A 19,677-nucleotide genomic window follows, 5' to 3' on the forward strand; every position below is an offset into this window, starting at 1 on the left:
CTTCCTCTTTCCTTCCCTTTCTCTGTTTCTCTTACTTTCACCCCGTTTTTCTCTCTCTTCCTCTAGTCAACCCCCACTCCCTCTTTCTCCCTCCTGTAACCTCGCCAAGTCTCTGTCTCTCCCTGTGGGGTTAACAGAGGTGCCAGGAGTGTAGGGAGAGAAGGAATGAGGAAGGAAGGAAGGCAGGCAGGCAGGGGGATTGACGGAGGGAGTTGAGAGATGGCTGGTGAATGTGGTGTGTGTGGGTGGAAGTGTATGTGTGGGGGGGGGATGTGGGGGGGGGGGGGTTGCATCCAAGAGGATTATAGTGATTTCTGGAGGCAGCCTTGTTTCTGTCCAATCAATGGAAGCAGAATATAAATGCTTGAAATGCTTAGTTAGCAAACACACTGAGACACCTAGTGGACACACACATTTAAACACACACACTTATAGAGACACAGATGCACTTACACACACTTATAAAAACACACACTGTGAAAGTTTAGTTAGCGAACACATATCACACATGCGCACCGCTATATATACACACACACACGCACCCCACACAGTTTTACAGCATGAGGCATGTCTGCTGTAAATCAACCTAAAGGAAATGAAACCTAACAATCCTATCTAGCCAATAAACCCACGCAAACATGGACATGTCTGATTTGTGTGTGTTCAAGCCTATGTGTGTATAAATCTGGGTGTTAATGTATAAGTGAGTTTGTGTGTGTGTGTGTGTATGACGGCAACCTCACTGAGTCCCCTGGGAGCCATCAGGACCAGGGACAGCCCCAAACTATCTGTGAGCGGCCCCCCTCAGAGCAGTAGCGGGGCGGAGGCACCTCGTTGCCTCAGCTGCCTCGCTGGCCTCCACAGGCAGAGTCGCGGCAGCTCGGGGGAGAGAGAGAACACAACCTGTACAGCTGACCGGCGGGAGACGGAGTCGGGCATGCTACAGGCTGCCTACAACCAGTAGTTGTAGTCTGCTCAAACACACACACACACACAGATACTTAGCAGGGGGATTCCTCCTCCCCCACTGACCCAGTTCACTGCTGCTGTGGGTGAGGACAGAGGACCAGCTTACTGCCTACTCACACACGCACACCTACATCCTTACATTTAATGATAATATGATAGGGGCTTAATTTGGAATTGGAAACTACATTAAAACGCTTAAATTGTTCTACCAATACGACAAACACATCCACTGATTTTCAAATATGCTGTAAGTGCAAATATGAAATAGCTTGTCAGAAAACTTTTGTTTGCCAAGCGCGCCACCCAATGGGCCCCAGAGTGTATTGCTTGTAAACTACTTCACGGAAATTGACTAAAGTTTACTCAAGACAACTGTACGTTAACATTGTGGAGTGGAGGCAGGTTGCACTGGCAGGCGGTGACAGTTTTCACTCTCACTTTTGCAAAATTCCAGCTAATGTGGCAACGTTAAGTCTTGCCGATTGAGTAATTTTGGCAATATCCTTATACCGAAGTCTGCTGTTTCTTATAGGAAAAAAATAAGCCTGTTTTTTGGATTAGGAAGCCTCACGTCCACGGTAAGCACGTTACCTTGTAGGCTATTAAACGTTATTTTCAATAGCTCACCGCTAATTAAAATAATAGCCTAATCAAACAAACAACGTTATACATCAGTTTGTTTGTTTTGGTGGATTGTGTTTGTCCCATCAGTATAGCGGCATTTCAGTCAAGACACTCACGGATTAGATTTGAGCATTTATTGATAAACATGACATGGAAATAGGTAGGCTACTTTGGCGGAGTGGATGACATAAGGGAAGAGCTCCCTGCCTCCTCGAAGCGACACATACATGACATATGAGGCAGAGAGCAAAAGAGATATGATCCCCCTGAAAGATAGAACATACAGACAGCAAGGGGGAAAAGGGGATGGTGGAGGGCGGCAGCGCATACAGCAATCGGGGGTCAGTGTGCGTATCCGAGCGCCCTTTTATTGCCACCTAATCATTGGACGTGGCCCAATGGGCTTGTGCTGATACTCCCCCCCCCCCCCTCCCCCCGCGTCCTGCTCTGAAAGTTTCAGAGATGAAACGAAAGTGGATGCATAAGTACCGACGATAGTGGGAGGAATCAAATACTTGGCTGAAAAGTATTTGATTGGTCATCATGTCAACATGTTATCATGTTCATGATGTTCGTGGAAGATCCTTTGCAAGTCTTCTGCAATATATATATATTTTCCAATATACTTTTTTGAGTATCAAAGCATTTGTTTTAATTTTTATTTAATACGTTATGGATCTGTTAATTTAAGAAGTTAATAAAATATGGTTCACATCTCACTAGTTCCTAAAAAAGGGCCTATGTTTATTATCGTATACACAGCTATGACGATATGACCACTTGAGTTGTGATAGAGAGAGAATGAGTTAATCTGTTCACACTGATTTTAATAGCATATTAATTTTTATAATGTCCTTGTATCAATCTTAATATTTTTATGAAAACATGGGTATGGGCCCCCTGCGGCAGGCGTCCCTTATTTTTCTGTATGGCTTATTTTTTTAAGCTGGCAACCCACAGTGGGTGACCCAGTTACTTTACCAAGGGTTTTGGCTTCACTTGAAACACAATTTGAGGAATTCACTCTTAAGTGCAATGGGAAGATCGATTTAGGCTACTCTTAAGGCTTACGCTATATTCACTGAAATAGTTTAGTCAGGGTCGTAGGTTTGTTTTTACGTTTAGTCAGGGTCGTAGGTTTGTTTTTACGCCCAATATTTCCTCTCATTTGGACAAAATAAATACATGTAAAGGTCAGAATGGTTGCAAATTTACCAGATCAAAACGCATTTCCACTACAGTGACGTAAATGAATGCCAAGGTCCCAGAAGGATTATAATCACATGAAGATGTGCCTACTATTCAAACCATTCCTTGAATGGCCACTGGAATACTGTTAGAACTATGCACTTCTGATCCTTGATCTTCTGCTGTATTTTCTATATGCACTTGTTTGTTGCTTTAAAGAAGGAAAAAGAAAATCTGCTAAATGAATATAAATAGCCTATAACATCTGTTTTTCTGTTTCCCCATAGACCACAGCTCTCAAGATAAGATGGCACAGAAGAAGAATCAGGAACCTCTTAAGGACAAGTTCAAGGCATTGGACCTTCAGGTAAAGATTACAGGACTGCTAGGCTAAAATATCTTAGATTAAATTAAACTTTTGAGTTTGTAGATCCATTTATAATTTATCTTGTTGATCGTCTTCTAGGAGAAAGAGTCCAACTGCTTTAAATACCAATATGGCCAAGAAAGATCTATACATGAAGTCTACTGTCCGATTCCTTGCACCGTGTTAGAGGGACTCGGTGAAACAATGACATCTCAAACAAAACAAAATGAAGAACTTGTTATTAAGAGACAGGGATTAAAGAATGCAATGATAGCAACACATTTCCCCAGCCATCTGATTGACAAGGGGGAGATGCTCAAGATATTGACAGTTTCCAAGACCGAGGAGACTGCCGCTAAAACCCGTCCGCAGATTCATCCAAAGGAAAAGTATGTCACATTCCTCATCGATACAGAAGGTGGCAAAAACGCATCAAGCAAACAGTTGCTGAAGAATCCAAAGCTTAAAAAACACGGTCCCTTGTGCGTTTACGGACTGAGGGGGGAGAAACTGAGGGAGGCGTTGACTAGAGATGGCCGCTTTATGGCCATTGTGATGACGGAAAAGTGCAAACTTGTGGACAAAGATAATGTTAACATCTTGACAAGGCAACTGGTGGACCGCCTGGATGGCCGACACTTCCAGATCACCCTGGACAGAAAGAAGACTGAAGGAAACAATGGGGATGGTTGTTCTGAAAACCCCGGAATAATACCGGTACAAGACACCTCTCAAAGCAATGGACCAGATGAGGAGAACACAGATGATGATTTACTCAAACCTCAGATGTGTCTGAAAAATGAGGAGTTTGGCAAGATCAGACAGTCATTTTCAGAAGTCTTCAGGCTGCAAGACTTGATCAACTCAGGCAAATCGGTATGCAAAGTTGATGTTGGCGGAGCAGTGTGTGGTACTGGCTTTGTGCTGTTTCATAACTATGTCTTGACCAATGCACATTTATTTGAAAACCCATGTGCACAGTCTAAAATGCAATTGTCTGTTAAAGTGAAATGCATCTTCAACTATGTTCATCCAACTGGAGGAGATGTGTTTGAGATTAATGCTAAAAAAGAGCTCATAGACCACCAGCACAATCCAGATCCGAGTAAACGTGCTCTGGACTACGCCATACTGGAGCTAGACCTGAAGACCCTGAAGCCTAATAATAGGAAGCTTCCACCAGGTCTGCTCTGTAAATACGGCCCAGTGCCACATACAGGGGAGACCTGTCTCGTCGGACACCCCGGCGGAGGGGTGCAGCGACTGGATCCCACATGGATCATTCCTCGGGACAACAGAAAGTCTATGGAGTCTGTATTGATGATCAAAGTGAACAACGACCTCGTGACTTACGACACCTGCTTCTTTCACGGTTCATCTGGCTCCCCGGTGTTTGATGCTTTTGGTAGGGTGTTCGGCTTGCACACGGCCGGCATTACATACGAGACTCCGAAAACCAGCTACAATGTCATGGAGTATGCCCACTCCTTGGAAGACATCCTGGAGAGCTTCGTGAGGCGTTTGAAGGAAGACGGTAGCGAGGAACTTTTGGGTCAAGTAGAGGAAGTGGTGCGAAATGACGTGTTTCTCCACCAGCTCCTTTTCTGGCCTCGACCATCGGATGATGAACCTGTACCAATGCAAATCTGAACAGTCTGGGCGCGCTGGACTGAGAAGAAAAGTAAACGCAACATTCCACAATTCCACAAAATATTTGATTGGTTTTATAATTAACGTAAAATACTAGTCAAGGAAAACAATTAGGCCCCACCCTGTGGATTGTGAATAAAATCCATGGAATCATTTGAGCTCTTGGAATTCTCAGCGAGATGGTAGCTCCTGCAATTACTATGACAAGAGGCCATGTACAGTTTATTATTCAAAGGTTCATTTGGATAAATATGGGAACAATGTTTTACCGTAGTGCAGTCTAATCTGTTTAGTTTTGTTTTCAAATCAGTTTTAGGATAAGGACCAATCAAACAGCATTTCTAAATGGCTTAATCTACTTATCTCTATTTCTCTCACTCTCTCTCATATATTTATATGTGTGTGTGTGTATACACACATTCAGAACTACCACGTTTTTTTATGTGAAGAAGGACCTAGTTTCTTTGATCCATCTCTGGCCAATCCAATATTGAGCGGAATCAGTCCCAAAGGCCAAATAGGGTTGACATACTTTAAACCAATGGTGAGTTCATGCCAAAAGTGTCTTCATGAGGCATAACTATGTATGCCAACGCCTTCATCTGACATGCCATATATTTTGCTAACTACTTTATAGAGTAATAGTTCTGATTTGTACACAGCAAGACCCATAGGCAACTCGTATTTTGTTTCAATAACATAAGTCAATTTTAAATATAAACCAAGCTGTTTATCTTTTCAATAATACAGTACAGTTTTTGCAGTAGTATAAATGGTGTACAGGGATGTTGTTGGGTTCCAAACTGATATCAGACGTTATAGTTGATTACAAGTTGAATAATAAGATGATGTGAAGCGATGTAAGAGCCATGCCTTACAATGACATCAGAGATTCCATGGTTTATTATGCAATTCCATTGGAACATCTGTTGAAGTTGAACACTGTACCACTTTCACTGTCGTTTTTAATAGTCTGTTTGAACTACAGTGCCCTCCAAAAGTATTGGAACAGTGAGGCCAATTCCTTTATTTTTGCTGTAGACTGAAAACATTTGGGCTTGACATCAAACGATGAATGTGAAACCAGAGATCAACGTTTCAGCTTTTATTTCCAGGTATTTACATCAGGATCTGATGCACAAATTAGAAAATATCACCTTTTTGTTCGAACCCACCCATTTGTCACGTGAGCAAAAGTATTGGAACATGTGACTGACAGGTGTGTTTTGTTGCCCAGGTGTGTCCTATTACATACATTATTCAATCAATAAATACCACTGAATGTCTACACTCAGGTTCAGATTGGGTAAGATAGGTTTTGTCTATGCAGACTGTATTCAGAGGTGAAAACAACATGAAAACCAGAGCGCTGTCTTTGGGTGAAAAACAAGCAATTGTGAGTCTTAGAGAAGATGGAAAATCAATCAGAGCCATTGCAGAAACATTGGCCATAGCCAGTACAACCATTTGGAATGTCCTGAAGAAGAAGAAAACTACTGGTGTACTAAGTAACAGACGTCGAACAGGTAGACCAAGGAAAACATCAGCAGTTGATGACAGAAACATTGTGAGAGCTGTAAAGAAAGACCCTAAAACAACTGTTAGTGAGATCAGCAACAACCTCCAGATGGCAGGAGTGAAGGTATCACTATCTACTGTTCGCAGAAGACTTCATGAACAAAAGTACAAGGGCTACACCAGAAGATGCAAACCACTCATTAGCAAGAAGAATAGGAAGGCCAGGCTGGAAATTGCCAAAAAGTACAGAGATGAACCTCAAAAATTCTGGGACAAAGTTTTATGGACTGATGAGACAAAGATTAACTTTTACCAAAGTGATGGAAAGGCTAAAGTTTGGAGAAAGAAAGGAACTGCTCATGATCCCAAACACACAAGCTCATCTGTGAAACACGGTGGAGGTAATGTCATGGCTTGGGCTTGCATGGCTTCTTCTGGGACGGGCTCATTAATCTTCATTGAGGATGTAACACATGATGGCAGCAGCAAAATGACCTCGGAAGTCTACAGAAACATTTTGTCTGCCAATTTAAGGAAAGATGCAACCAAACTGATTGGCAGAGCCTTCATCATGCAGCAAGATAACGACCCAAAACACACTGCCAAAACAACAAAGGAGTTCATCAGGGGCAAGAAATGGAAGGTATTAGACTGGCCAAGTCAATCTCCAGACTTAAACCCTATAGAGCATGCATTTTACCTGCTTAAGAGGAGACTGAAGGGAGGAACCCCACAAAACAAACAACAACTGAAAGAGGCTGCAGTGAAAGCCTGGGAAAGCATCAAAAAGGAAGAATGCAAAAGTTTGGTGACGTCAATGGGTCACAGACTTGCTGCAGTTATTGAAAGCAAAGGATTTGCAACTAAATATTAAGTCTTATTCACTTAAATATGTTTTAAGTATATCTGTTCCAATACTTTTGCTCACATGACAAATGGGTGGATTCAAACAAAATGTGATATTTTCTTAGTTGTGCATCAGATCCTGATGTAAATACCTGGAAATAAAAGCTGAAACGTTGATCTCTGGTCTCGCGTTCATTATTTGATGTCAAGCCCAAATGTTTTCAGTCTACAGCAAAAATAAAGGAATTCGCCTCACTGTTCCAATACTTTTGGAGGGCACTGTATGTACTTGATGATGATCCTTGATCTTCCACTGGAAGTTCGATATGCACCTTTTTTACAGTATGTCAATTTGGATAAAATATGCTAAATGAATAATAAATGTGACTACTTGTATGTTGAGTTTGGATGCATTCATATCAGATTCTAGAGATCAAACCATGCATGGGTGACGTGTAGTGATCATAGTGGAGCTAGGCGTCTCGACAGTTACGTACTCACCTTGAAAGACAATGTACACACTCACCCACGCATACACACACATGCATACACACACATGCAGACACACATGTGGGTGAAGAAGGAAGAGCCACTCACCTGCCACTCTGGTAAAAAAATGCTCTGAGTCCTTAATGTCCTTACAGTCTTAACAGAAGCTCCCTGCTCTCAGCATCCTGAGGGTCAGATGGCTGAGCGGTAAGGGAGGCAGGCTATTAATCAGAAGGTTGTTGGTTGGATTTCCGGCTGTGCCAAATGACATTGTGTCCTTGGGCAAGGCACTTCACCCTACTTGCCTCGGGGAGAATGTCCCTGTACTTACTGTAAGTCGCTTTGGATAAGAGCGTCTGCTAAATGACTACATGTAAATGTAAACAACTCCCAACAACATGTAAGCAATTCAACATAGACAAAAACCTATAGGAAGGTGTTCTTTGATAGCTGGTTCTGTGTCCATGTCGGTTCAATGTGGAAACTGAAAGTGAGACGTGCTAAAACGAAAGAGCCCACGCACACACACACCTCCAGCAGTTCATCGATGGTCTTCAGTGTGACGAGGAGTCAGCTATACAGCAGGGGTGAAACCTTCCATGGTCTTTCCATGGAGGAGAGGACTAGAGAGGATTACAGAAGGAAAGGTGTGGGGAGGACGAGAGAGGAGTGGAGAAAAGTAGAGTGGAAAAGAGGAAGTTCTGTCAACCAAATAGGTGTGGCTGGCACCTTTCTTCTCATCCTGTTGTCCCTCCTCCGAGGACAGCCAGGAGCAGTGATCAGCCACGTCAAGGCCACCAGGGGGGCCAATCCAAGAGCTGACCTCATGCCTGAAGAGGGACATGGGCAGGAGAGCGATGACCTCATTTAGGACTTTCCCCTCCTTCATACCCACACATACTTACCGCCCTCCCTGCCTTTTCCCCCTTTCCTCTCTCTGTCTATCCCATCTCCCTCTCAGTACACACTATGGGGGATGAGGGGAGCAGAAATCATTTCCAATAATTGGTTTGTAACTGCCTCGCTTGGGTGGATATGACAAACATGAATGGATTAGTCTACTGGAGAAGCAATCGCAATATTGACAGTAGGCTCTAATTGGGGCTGAGCCATCAGAACTGCTGGAGCTTGCTGTATGACACAGCTTCACCATACTAATGATGACGATGCATATTTCATGCATATTCATTTCATATAAACAGATTTTTCACAAAACTGTAGTTTCATAAGTTACATTTATAGAGTTCAAAGTGATGGTCAGAACCAGGGGACTCAGAACCAGGACGGTTTGAAAAATCATCTTTATTTCCAATCAAGGTTTGTGTCCCAGAGTTGTAGAAAACGCATAGTCTTGTAAAAGTGTAATCCCTTGTCCCTTAGCAACAGCTTAAAAATAAACAAAATCAAATCTCTAAACTCCAGATAACACAGACATGTTTTTGTGTGTGTTACAAACACATTTTTACAACTAATATTGTCTTTTATGAATATAATTTATGTGGTAAGTATTTCTGTTTGCAGTAAGTGTTACCATATCTGGGTTTTGACAAGAGAACATAGTTTTGTATCATAGTAGAAAAATAGAAACAAAAATATTCTCTTCTCTCTCTGAAAAACTGGAAATAATTGTATAACTAGAGTTGTTTTACAAGCATCTTCTCTAAAAAAATAAAAAATACCCAGTGAAATAAAAGGAATCCCAAACTGCTCCAGTCTTAGTGAAGCAACACTTTACAGTCACTAAAGTACTGCTATACTTTACAATCCTACAGCATCTACAGACACTTCAACCAACTGTTGTTCGGATGCTACATGTACATGTGATGTGCCAGTTGGTCCCGAGTGCTCTAGCAGGGTTTGGTGACATGTGGTGGAAAGTTGGTCTGCAGTTACCAGAGATTCTGTACAGATGGGGGGTCCGATAAACACCTGTTGTTTTTTACACATGAGCTTATGATTTTACACCATTACATATCAGCTTATGGCTTTTGAAATCCTTGTGTGTTTTTAGAGTGTTTTGAGTTAAATGCAACATCCTGACTGAGCAGATGAAGGGGACAAGCGTTTAGGATCCATGCAGTGGAGTCCACACTACACAGTCCACACTACACAGTCCACACTACACAGTCCACACTACACAGTCCACACTACACAGTCCACACTACAGCAACAGAGACCTCAACCCCACCCACAACAGGCGGATGCAAAATCATACAAATAAAAACTACTTTGTATTGGCTGTTGTATTTGAAGCAGGCTTCTGGGCGTCATTATAAAAACCAGCCTCTTAAAGGAAACACTTTGTTCTGAGAAACATTCAATCAATCCTCATTCCCTTCACTGTAAAAACTAGGAAGAAATCTAAAACCATTGGAAGAGGCATTTGTTTGGACACCTCAGCATTCCCCCAGGGGTCCTCTCAACAGGCAGGCCAGTTAGACAGCTCAGGAGGCTGGGGGTGGGAGGTGGCTAGGAGCTTAGTTGGGGTGGAGGGGCAAGGAGAAGGGCTAGGGGTAGAAGGGCTAGGGGATGGGGTCAGGGAAGAGGGGGTGGGAGGTAGGGTTAGGGTAGAGAAGGCAGGAGGTGGGGTCAGGGAAGAGGGGGTGGGAGGTGGGGTTAGGGTAGAGAAGGCAGGAGGTGGGTTCAGGGTTAGAGGGGGTAGGAGGTGGGGTCAGGGTTAGAGGGGGTAGGAGGTGGGGTCAGGGTTAGAGGGGGTAGGAGGTGGGGTCAGGGGTCATTGTTGAGGCTTCCTGAGCGTCAGTACTTGTTTGGAGCCGTGCTGTTGCCTAGGCGACAAACGTACGCTTCATAGATGGTGTCCAGAAAAGAGGGGTCCGTCTATGAGAGGGAAAGAGAAAGTGGTAGATAGAAAGACAACGTGAGAGAGAGAGAGAGAGAGAGAGAGAGAGAGAGAGAGAGAGAGAGAGAGAGAGAGAGAGAGAGAGAGAGAGAGAGAAAGACAGAGAGTGACTGCGCGTGTCAGCCAGTGCGTGCTTGTGGGCGACCTGGTGGGCGGCCTGCTGTCTGACCTGTATGAGGTGAAGCAGGCTGGCCTGCAGCTGGCTCTTCGACAGCAACCTGGGCGGGTCCTGGGGCTGGGGGGGCCGCAGCACCGAGGGAGGGGGGCAGCAGTCTGGCCTGGCCTGGGAGAACACACTGGGGGACAGGAGCAGGGTGATGGGGGCCACCGTGGCAGGGATACGCTGGGGGGAGATCACCTGGAGCGAGAGGGGGGGGGTCAGTAACACACACTGTAGTCCACCACACACGCTATTACCACTCGTATCAAACATGCTGTTTTCATCATCCTACAGTACCTGGAGGGGCAGGCTGGTCTTCTGAGCAGGGGAGGGAGTGTGGGGCTGGGTGGGGACGGGGCCCGGGGGCGGGGCTGGCTCCTGGAAGCGGGGGGCCAGGGCGTGTCTGGGGGGGTCGTGGGGGGGCAGACTCTGCTCCTGCTGCACCAGCTGAAGCCTCTGGAGCAGCTCATAGGGGGACACCACCTGGGAGTGAAGCTGGGGGTGGGGGGGAGGCTGGGGGTGAGACTGGGAGTGAGGCTGGGGGTGAGGCTGGGGGTGAGGCTGGGGGTGGGAGTGAGGCTGGGGGTGAGGCTGGGGGTGGGAGTGAGGCTGGGGGTGAGGCTGGGGGTGGGAGTGAGGCTGGGGGTGAAGATGAGGATGGTTGAAAAAGAGGGGCGCCGGATGGTATTGGGGGTGGTGGGGTAGGGGGTGGGTGAAGCCCTGTGCGGGCTGAAGGGAGGAGGAGAGGGGGGGCTGCTGGAGAGGAGGGGGCTGAGACCAGCAGGGAGGAGCAGAGGAAGAGGAGGAGGAGTGGCCCTGGAGCAGTCTCTGGATTGGGTCTGGTCTGGTCTGGGGCTGAGGCTGCTGGTGGGGGACCAGGTTCTCACTCAGCCTGTTCTCGGGGGACTCAGACAGGGGCTGTAGCAGCTCCACCCCCCCTCGCTGGCTGGACATCAGCTTCTGAAGGGCAGGACAGTGCTGGGGGGGGGGGCCTGCCTCCCCCTGCCCCCCCGCCAGGGCCCGGGGCGTGGCCGGGTCGTCGTAGGACAGGGAGCGCACCACCGCAGGTCTGGGGCCCCCAGGGTGGATGGGGCCTGGGCCAGGTCCTGGTCCAGGGGAGACTGCCTGGGCTTTGGGATGGGATCCAAACAGAAGAGACAGAGAGAGACGCCTGGGCTCCCCTTCACTGTCCTGGAGACAGGGGGCGGAAGAGAGAGAGAGACACAGACACAGAGTTACACGGAGAGTGAGAGAGAAAGTTCAACAAAGAGACAGACTGAGAGACAGCGGGAGAGAGGCTGGTACCTGTGTATGCCTCTCTTGCAGGCCTGTCTGGAGGTCAGTAGGTTTCACTGGGATGGGTTTGATCAGGTTGGGGTTGTCATGGAGACTGACGCCCCCTATCTCCTTAGGCTCTGGGCTCAGCTTCTCTCCCTGAGAGGAGGAAGAGAGGAGGAAGAGGAGGAAGAGAGGAGGAAGGGAGGGGCGAGACAAAGGACAGGATTAAAAGTCGAACAGCCCACAGCCCAGTAACTCTACTGCAATCTGTGGGACTCAGCCCCCCCTATTGGTCAGAGTCAGGACATGCAACAAGTCCACAGCCTACTGGCCCACAGCATATCACACATGCATCAGTCAATCAAATAGTTCCTGGGGCTGGTTGTTAGGGGTGAGGGTTAGCGGTGAGGGAGGTAGGAGGCGTGAGGGGGAGGGTGAAGTGGGTGAGGGTGGGGGTGAGGGGCTGAGGATGAAGAGCGAGGGTGGGTGAGGTGAGCCACCTTGTCGTACTCGTTGCGGGCCTTGTTGAGCATCTGTAGGATATCCACAGCCTTGCTGTCCCCCCCAACCTCCACCCCCCTGGGAGACACCCAGCCCCCCTGGGTCTGGACCTGGCCCTGGCCCTGGGTCTGGTTCTGGACCTGGCCCTGGGTCTGGATCTGGATCTGATTCTGGATCTGATTCTGGTGGGCCAGGGTCTGCTCCTGTTGGGTGAGACTGGACCCACATAAAAACACAGATTGTCAAGGTGTGTGTGCATGCATGTCTGTGTCGTCTACTGCACTTCAACAGCCATCAGCACTAAAACACACTAATAAACAACATGTAAGCAATTCCGAAAACAGTAAATCATTCAAATGACTTGCACGCACGCGCGCACACACACACACACACCCACACACGCTCCACAGTAAAAGATGGTGATTACCGAGAGAACACACAACAATTGTTACATAAATCAACTGGGAAAACAAATCAATCATAGCTGTGTGTGTGTGTGTGTGTGTGAATCCCCTGGAGGGCTGTGCTATGTGAACAGGCTATGAGCTGCTCTTCAGAAGGGCCTCCAGTGCTAAGTGCCCTGGCCTTCAGAGAACAGAACTCTTAATAATACATTAACGCTTACATTATTTAGTCATTATGAGGCTGTGAGTGTTTTACTTACTGCAGTCCTTTGTGTGTGTGTGTGGGTGGGTGGGTGGGGGTTCTGTGTGTGTGTGTCTGTGTCTACGCACTTCCTCATGAGTGTGGCGATGCGCTGGCAGTCCTCCTTATCATAGAACCAGATACCATGGATGGCCACTGAGGAGAGAGAGACAGGGAGAGAGAGAGAGGGATAGGGGGAGAGAGAGAGGGACAGGGGGAGAGAGAGAGGGACAGGGAGAGAGAGAGGGACAGGGGGAGAGAGAGAGGGACAGGGAGAGAGAGAGGGACAGGGGGAGAGAGGGACAGGGGGAGAGAGAGAGGGACAGGGGGAGAGAGGGATAGGGGGAGAGAGAGAGGGACAGGGGGAGAGAGAGAGGGACAGGGGGAGAGAGAGAGACCCAAGAGAGAAAATAGAGGTGAATAATAATGTAATGATGGAGGATTGGATGAAGGGATAGTAGTGTGATGATGTACAGTATGCATTTGGAAGACAATATCATCGAGGGGGGGGGGGGGCACAAAGGAAGAAGCAAAAAAAGAGTGAGAGTTGGAGAGAAAGACAGAAAGAGAAAAGAGAAGGAGGGACGGAGAGGCAGAGAGAGGGAGAGAGAGAATAGAGAAGGAGAGAGGGACACAGAGGTATGCAGATGGTCAAAACGAGGACAGCAGACTGTTACTGATACACGGCTGACTCAGCAGAATCTGACATCATCATTCCTCCTCAAACTGTTGAACCATTTGAAAAATCCCTAAACTGTTCACGTCGCCAAGTCTGACCCCAGACTCTCCTGTGTGTGTGTGTGTGTTACTATGAAACATTCCAATGTTACAACATGGTCCTCTTGGGATGTAAACAGAGGACAGAAAAGGAGGAAAGTAGGGATCATCGGGGACAGGGGATTAGTGAGAACACAAACTAGATGGTGGGACAGGCAGTCTAGAGGTACAGAGCTAGAGGCTGGAGTCTAGAGGCTGGAGTCTAGAGGCTGGGGTAGAGGCTGGAACGAGGCCATTCTTTTACTTGAGGATGAGAGCAGCGCTGACAGCTATATTAGGCACATCTACCAAACACTTACCCCTCACCCTCACCCCAGCCCCAGAAGGGTGAAGATATGAAGAAACCAAAAAAGACAGGAAAAGGGGAGATAAGGTAGATGACATCAGAGAAGAGGTGTGTTGAGGAAAAAGACAGACAGAAGCCAGAAGCATTCTGGTACCAGATAGAGTTCCAGAGGAGGGAGTGGAGAGAGAGGTAGAGAGAGACGGAGAGGTAGAGAGAGACAGAGAGAGGTAGAGAGAGACAGAGAGAGACAGAGAGAGACAGAGAGAGACAGAGAGAGAGAAAATGTGTGCGCATCAGGACCCGGAGCCAGACTAGAACCAGGGCCTTCTGCCTACTGCTGGTCTGACTGGCAGGCTGACAGACACTCCAGGGATAGGCTAGGGTCATTGCCTGGGAACCAGACCAGAGTGCACACACACACACACACACACACACACAAGCCTGGGAAAGTGAGGAACACCGTGCAGAGGGACGCACACACACATCCGACACACCCCTGGGAGAGAGGGGAGATTAAGAGCAACTACCAGCGACCAGGCACCAGAGCCACTCAGAGTAAGAGAGAGTCCCAGACAGTCAGCCTCAACCCTGGGAACAGCAACCAGCTACCCAGCCTCAACCCTGGGAACAGCAACCAGCTACCCATCCTCCACCCAGGGAACACCAACCAGCTACCCATCCTCCACCCAGGGAACACCAACCAGCTACCCATCCTCCACCCAGGGAACACCAACCAGCTACCCAGCCTCAACCCTGGGAACAGCAGTCAGCTAGAAGGCCTGGACTCTGGAGACCAGTCTTCCTGAGAAGGCCTCAGAGAAAGGAGGTTGAGACTGGGAGACTGAAGAGGAGGGAGAGGGGAAGAAGGGGTGGGCAGGAAGGAGAGCAGGCACGGGTCACTTCTCATAGGCCACTGTGGTCCTACAGGAGACAACGGAGGCCACATTAAGGAGACATCTGAGGAGGACACATCTAAGGTCCTTTTAGGATAACTCAAAGGGAGCACCTAAAGTCAAGCACGGACATCTAAAGCCACGTCTAAGGAGACTTTGAGGAGACATTGAAGGACACATTTGAGGAGACGATCTAAGGACACATTTGAGGAGACAATCTAAGGACACATCGTGCCATGTTCCGGCGGCTTCTCCAGAGGAGACCCAAGCATGAGCGTCTGGAGGAGGACCAGGAGGTGTGCTTCAAGGGTCACATGGTGTCCGAGAAGGACCTGGGCTACACACACGTACGGCCAGGAGGTAGGGACTAGCTCCTCGCTACATACGTTATTACACCCACACAGCCAGAAGTTAAGGACTAGCTACGGCTAGCTAACATACATTGGTACACACACATACATGTACTTATACATAGGTGTACTATAACACACGAGAGCGACAGAGAGAGAGAGAGTGAGTGAGAGAGTGTGTGGGTGGTGGGGGATGGGGTGGGGTTGAGGGGTTAGGAAGTAGCACAGGGGTGTAACAACTGGAGGTGTTGGCTGTTCACAGAGCCAGTGTGTGTTTGTAACCCAAGTATGTAGCTAGTTGCTAGTCCTTACATCCTGTTCATGCATGTGTGTATTTGTGTATATATGCCAAGTGTGTGGCAGGAGCTACATGTTTCTGACTGGTTCTAACTCCAGGGTGACACAGACTATTCCGGGCACCTCCGCCAGCGAGACATATTTGTCCTATCTGATAAAATTCCATGAGCTCTGGCGAGGGAGGTGAAAGTGCTGATGAACATGTGTCACAGTTAATGTACTGGATAAATACAAGGGGTCACGCTATTAAATACCGGAGGAACACTTGGGTCACGTTATTCCCGGCGGTTTAGTTGTGAAAATGTCAGTCAAGCAGTAGATGAGTGATGTATCCTAAACAGTAATAAGGACCCTGTTTATCACTTGGGTGGCACTGCTGATTGTGTGTGTGTGTGTGTGCGCATGTAAATCTGTGCACGTGCATAGTATCTTGCGCAGGTTTTATATCTGTGTCATGGTGTGTGTATGCAGCAGGATGTATGTGTCTGTGTGTGTGAGGGTGAGTCTATGTGTGTGTGTGTTTGAGAGTGAGTGTAGTGTTTTATCTAATGGCTGGCTCCCTGGCATGGCTCCCTGGTGTTGGCAGGACACTTGTTCCAGAGACGCACTCAGAGCTGCAGACACCACAACACTGTGGACCTTATATGGTCCTGTCAGGACCTGGAGCACTCTGCAGGGCCCGGGACTACGACTCCTCACAAGCAGAGACACACACACATTCTCTCTCTCTCACATACACTCACTGACTCACATGCGCGTACAAACTCACTTGCACATACATTCTCTCTCTCTCTCTCTCTCTCTCTCTCAGACACTTCTCCCCCTCACACACGGACTCTTTCATTCTTCTTCTTCTTACACACACACACACACACACACACTCTCAATCTCAAACACACGTCGTATGTTCTTGCGGGTCGCCAGGAATTCTGACCCATGGCCTTAACGTCTGGCTCCTCCAGTCCTCTCCCGGGTTGGCCTGTGTTTAACCCAATACTGTCCTCACAACTCACTCTGTTACATGCCAATATCTGATACACGGAGACTCACAATCACATATTTGTCAAGTGCAATGCGATCGGGGGATTTCAAACAAAGAGTTGATTTAAGATTAGGGTCACCCTCCTGTTCTTCCTCTGGAGAGGGGGAGCTTCTACTGGACCAAATGTCTACAGAGAAAATGGATTGACTTTCACTCATGTCGTGTGATGTTATGAGTGAGCTTGTTACATAGGAACTCTTAGAACGTCACAGGGCTGTTGTAGGCTGAATCCTGACGATGCAGAACGAGTTTACTGGTTGAGAGTTTCAAGGTTTGGATTAATGGCCAGCGCTGATGGTCACCCATGGCAACAGACCTCAGTTTAATTCTACATATTGATCACTAACAACAAAGACATTAATCCTCTTTCTTTGTTACTATTCTAACCCACAATCCTCAGTCACATCAACTGTACTACATACTACAAAGTAAAAACAGCAAAGCTCTCCTGGTTTCCCTCCAACATTATGCGAGTCTCTGGTTAGCTCCACATTTGTTCTATTTTATAAACAACACAATTAAGTTGGAAGCACTTGCTTGGCTTAGCTATCTATCTAATCCAATTAGACAAAGCTAACGGTATCTTTCGCTAAATTCATGTTCTAGTTAAGAAGATTTTAAGTAGACTTGAAGGTAAAAAAACACAATATCAAATTGTTGCGTTACAAACTGTGCCGGATGTATGAGCATGAGGGTTAAAGTTCAAGGTGCAATGTTGCGACAACGCAGTATGTCCCAATTGTATGCATACTGCGTGCAACAGTTTGTACATTAAAAGGGAAGCTGCAATGTCCTGAAAGTAAAAAAAGATTAAATATATGCGATTGACACAGGGCAAGAGGTGAACCAGGAAGTGAACCAGGAAGTGAACCAGGAAGTGAACCAGGAAGTGAACTCACGCCGTGCATTCCTGTAGAGCAGGAAGGGGTCCTGCAGCTGGAAGTCCAGGTCTTTGGTGATGGGTTCTGTCAGGTTCTCCATGCTCAGCCTGTTCATGATGGTGAAGCCATGTCGAGGAGAGGCCAGCCTTAAACAACACAAGAGACCCTTGCAAATTTACAAATGTTAAAAACCTACGTGACATAATAAGCTGGTCAGTTAGCCAAAAACAAAAGCACAATCATGTCCGTGGGCCTTAATCTGATCACATATCAAAGATTAGCAAATTTTCATTGGGGACCTATAAAATATACATATCCTTGTATCTGTCTATCTATGCATCCATACATTCATCCATCCATCCATCCATCCATCCAACACACAACTACATTACTCTAAGGTCAAGGGCTTTGATTGGAAGGTGAATACTTAACATTTTCCGGAGAAGCCATCTGGTAAATAACATAACACAATAACATGACAGCAGCCCAATGATCTATCCATACAGTAGTAAGAATTATACTGTATGTAGATCATGCCTGTTCCCAAGGAAAATAAGTTACACTGTGGCATTTTGAACTCTCTGGACCAACTGATTATGACCATTGCTTCTCATATGTTTATTTTTAAGCTATCCTGGTAAACAAATAGTTTTTTTCCATGTCAGTGCAAGCAAAACTATCAGCATCCTAGAAAACAGGTGTGCACGCTGTATGGCTGTCATTCTGTTGTCACTAACCTCGTGTTGTAACAAACCTGACTAAGCAAGCAATCACCTAATTATCAGAATCAGGTGTGCTAGATACGGTTTGGAAAGTAAACCTACAAGATGGTAGCGCCCCACGAACAGGATTGGAAAGCCCTTAACTACCGCCACAGGGTAGCATTGTTGAGGGCCACGTCTTCCCGAGGTAAACGACACAATTAAGTTGGAAGCACTTGCTTGGCTTAGCTATCTATCTAATCCAATTAGACGGAGCTAAAGATATCTTTCGCTATCTTCATGTTCTAGCTAAGAAGATATTGAGTAAACTTTAGCACAGTAAACACCCCATTCTTACCTTGTGTACACGAACAAGGTGCCCTCCACGTCGGTTTTCTCCTGCAAATACAAATTAGTTAAGTCACTTGGGTATACTGAATCAGGTTAGTTAGTAAATCGATCAGAGCATGGTTTGTTTAACCCGCTAAACTTAACGTTATCCTAAATTGGAAAGCATGTAAGTTTGAGGGCGAGGTGACTGACTGCAGTGATTAACCACAACAGCGTCAACAATGCCTTTCAGTGTATTTTGGCATGGAAGTAAACTAGCTAGCTAGCCTAGCTTAGCTATCAACTTCATTGATGCGCCAAAAAAGTGCGCGCGACTGCAACTAGTAGCTAGTAGCTAGCCGCTTAGCTCTAGTCTTGGTACTTGCGAAATGTTTACGCTCAAACTTACCCACTCATTTGCTCTATTGTTGAACGTATAGAGGGCCACTTGACTTGCAACATCTACAATATTTTTGATGTAAGGGTCTTGTCTTTGTAAAGCGGCGAGGCTGATGTCCAAGCCTTTAGCAGCTAGACAGGTGTTTCCCCCCGATGAAGTTGCAGTCATTGTTCAGACAGAGCTAACGCCAACCGACCCAGCTACTGTAGTAGCTAGCTAAAAATGTAGTTACAGCGGAAAGCAATTGATAGCTTGTGAGCCAAGAGAAAAAACTGCCTTACTAACGAATTTTAGATATCAAAACTCTGGAATAACGGTTAAAGAAAGTGTAATTCTCTAACTCATAAAAAAGCTGTGATCAGAAGAGTTAAGGGCAGCCATGATTGCTCTGACACATTGTAAACATCACACAGGCCTGACTAGTTGAGTGATCAGGACCAATAATCAACCTCGAAAAATAAATGGGCACAAAATGTGTCTTAAGTTTAAGCTGGAGGCATCTTTGGCCAATTGTACTGCCTGCCAGTCCCCACAATTGAACATGATGGCTAACAGTATTATATAGTTTTCTTCCAAAATATGACTTAATTCAGGAATACATTGTGAAAAGTCCGATCTATAATTT

The 19,677-nt window shown here is 46.5% G+C and overlaps 2 protein-coding genes across 2 annotated transcripts; one reads left to right on the top strand and one right to left on the bottom strand.

Annotated features, from left to right (window-relative positions):
- The first annotated feature begins 1,362 nt into the window (after window positions 1-1,362).
- On the top strand, window positions 1,363-5,777 carry LOC124464990 (serine protease FAM111A-like). Its single transcript, XM_047016939.1, has 3 exons — window positions 1,363-1,547; window positions 3,069-3,148; window positions 3,248-5,777. Exons 2-3 carry the CDS (start codon window positions 3,089-3,091, stop codon window positions 4,796-4,798), a joined length of 1,611 nt encoding a protein of 536 aa, XP_046872895.1. The 5' UTR covers window positions 1,363-1,547; window positions 3,069-3,088; the 3' UTR covers window positions 4,799-5,777.
- Window positions 5,778-10,314: 4,537 nt separating this feature from the next.
- dcp1b (decapping mRNA 1B) lies at window positions 10,315-19,453 on the bottom strand. Its single transcript, XM_047016940.1, has 10 exons — window positions 19,062-19,453; window positions 18,681-18,721; window positions 17,640-17,767; window positions 13,185-13,251; window positions 12,450-12,666; window positions 11,977-12,105; window positions 11,257-11,862; window positions 10,969-11,220; window positions 10,681-10,869; window positions 10,315-10,489 (listed from the first exon to the last, which is right to left on the bottom strand). The coding sequence occupies exons 1-10, from the start codon at window positions 19,218-19,220 to the stop codon at window positions 10,409-10,411; spliced, it is 1,869 nt and encodes a 622-aa protein (XP_046872896.1). The 5' UTR covers window positions 19,221-19,453; the 3' UTR covers window positions 10,315-10,408.
- Window positions 19,454-19,677: the final 224 nt, after the last annotated feature.

The sequence above is a fragment of the Hypomesus transpacificus genome, unplaced genomic scaffold, assembly GCF_021917145.1.
Source record: "Hypomesus transpacificus isolate Combined female unplaced genomic scaffold, fHypTra1 scaffold_436, whole genome shotgun sequence".
Lineage (NCBI taxonomy): Eukaryota > Metazoa > Chordata > Actinopteri > Osmeriformes > Osmeridae > Hypomesus > Hypomesus transpacificus.

What these genes read in the sequence shown, in the direction of transcription:
- LOC124464990 (XM_047016939.1), top strand. Translation starts at nt 3,089, where the DNA reads ATGGCACAGAAGAAGAATCAGGAACCTCTTAAGGACAAGTTCAAGGCA. An exon ending in TCAAGGCATTGGACCTTCAG is followed by an intron (nt 3,149 to 3,247) that starts GTAAAGATTACA and finishes ATCGTCTTCTAG; the next exon opens with GAGAAAGAGTCCAACTGCTT.
- dcp1b (XM_047016940.1), bottom strand. Translation starts at nt 19,220, where the DNA reads ATGACTGCAACTTCATCGGGGGGAAACACCTGTCTAGCTGCTAAAGGC. An exon ending in ACAATAGAGCAAATGAGTGG is followed by an intron (nt 18,722 to 19,061) that starts GTAAGTTTGAGC and finishes TTGTATTTGCAG; the next exon opens with GAGAAAACCGACGTGGAGGG. An exon ending in ACCTTGTTCGTGTACACAAG is followed by an intron (nt 17,768 to 18,680) that starts GTAAGAATGGGG and finishes GTGTTGTTTAAG; the next exon opens with GCTGGCCTCTCCTCGACATG.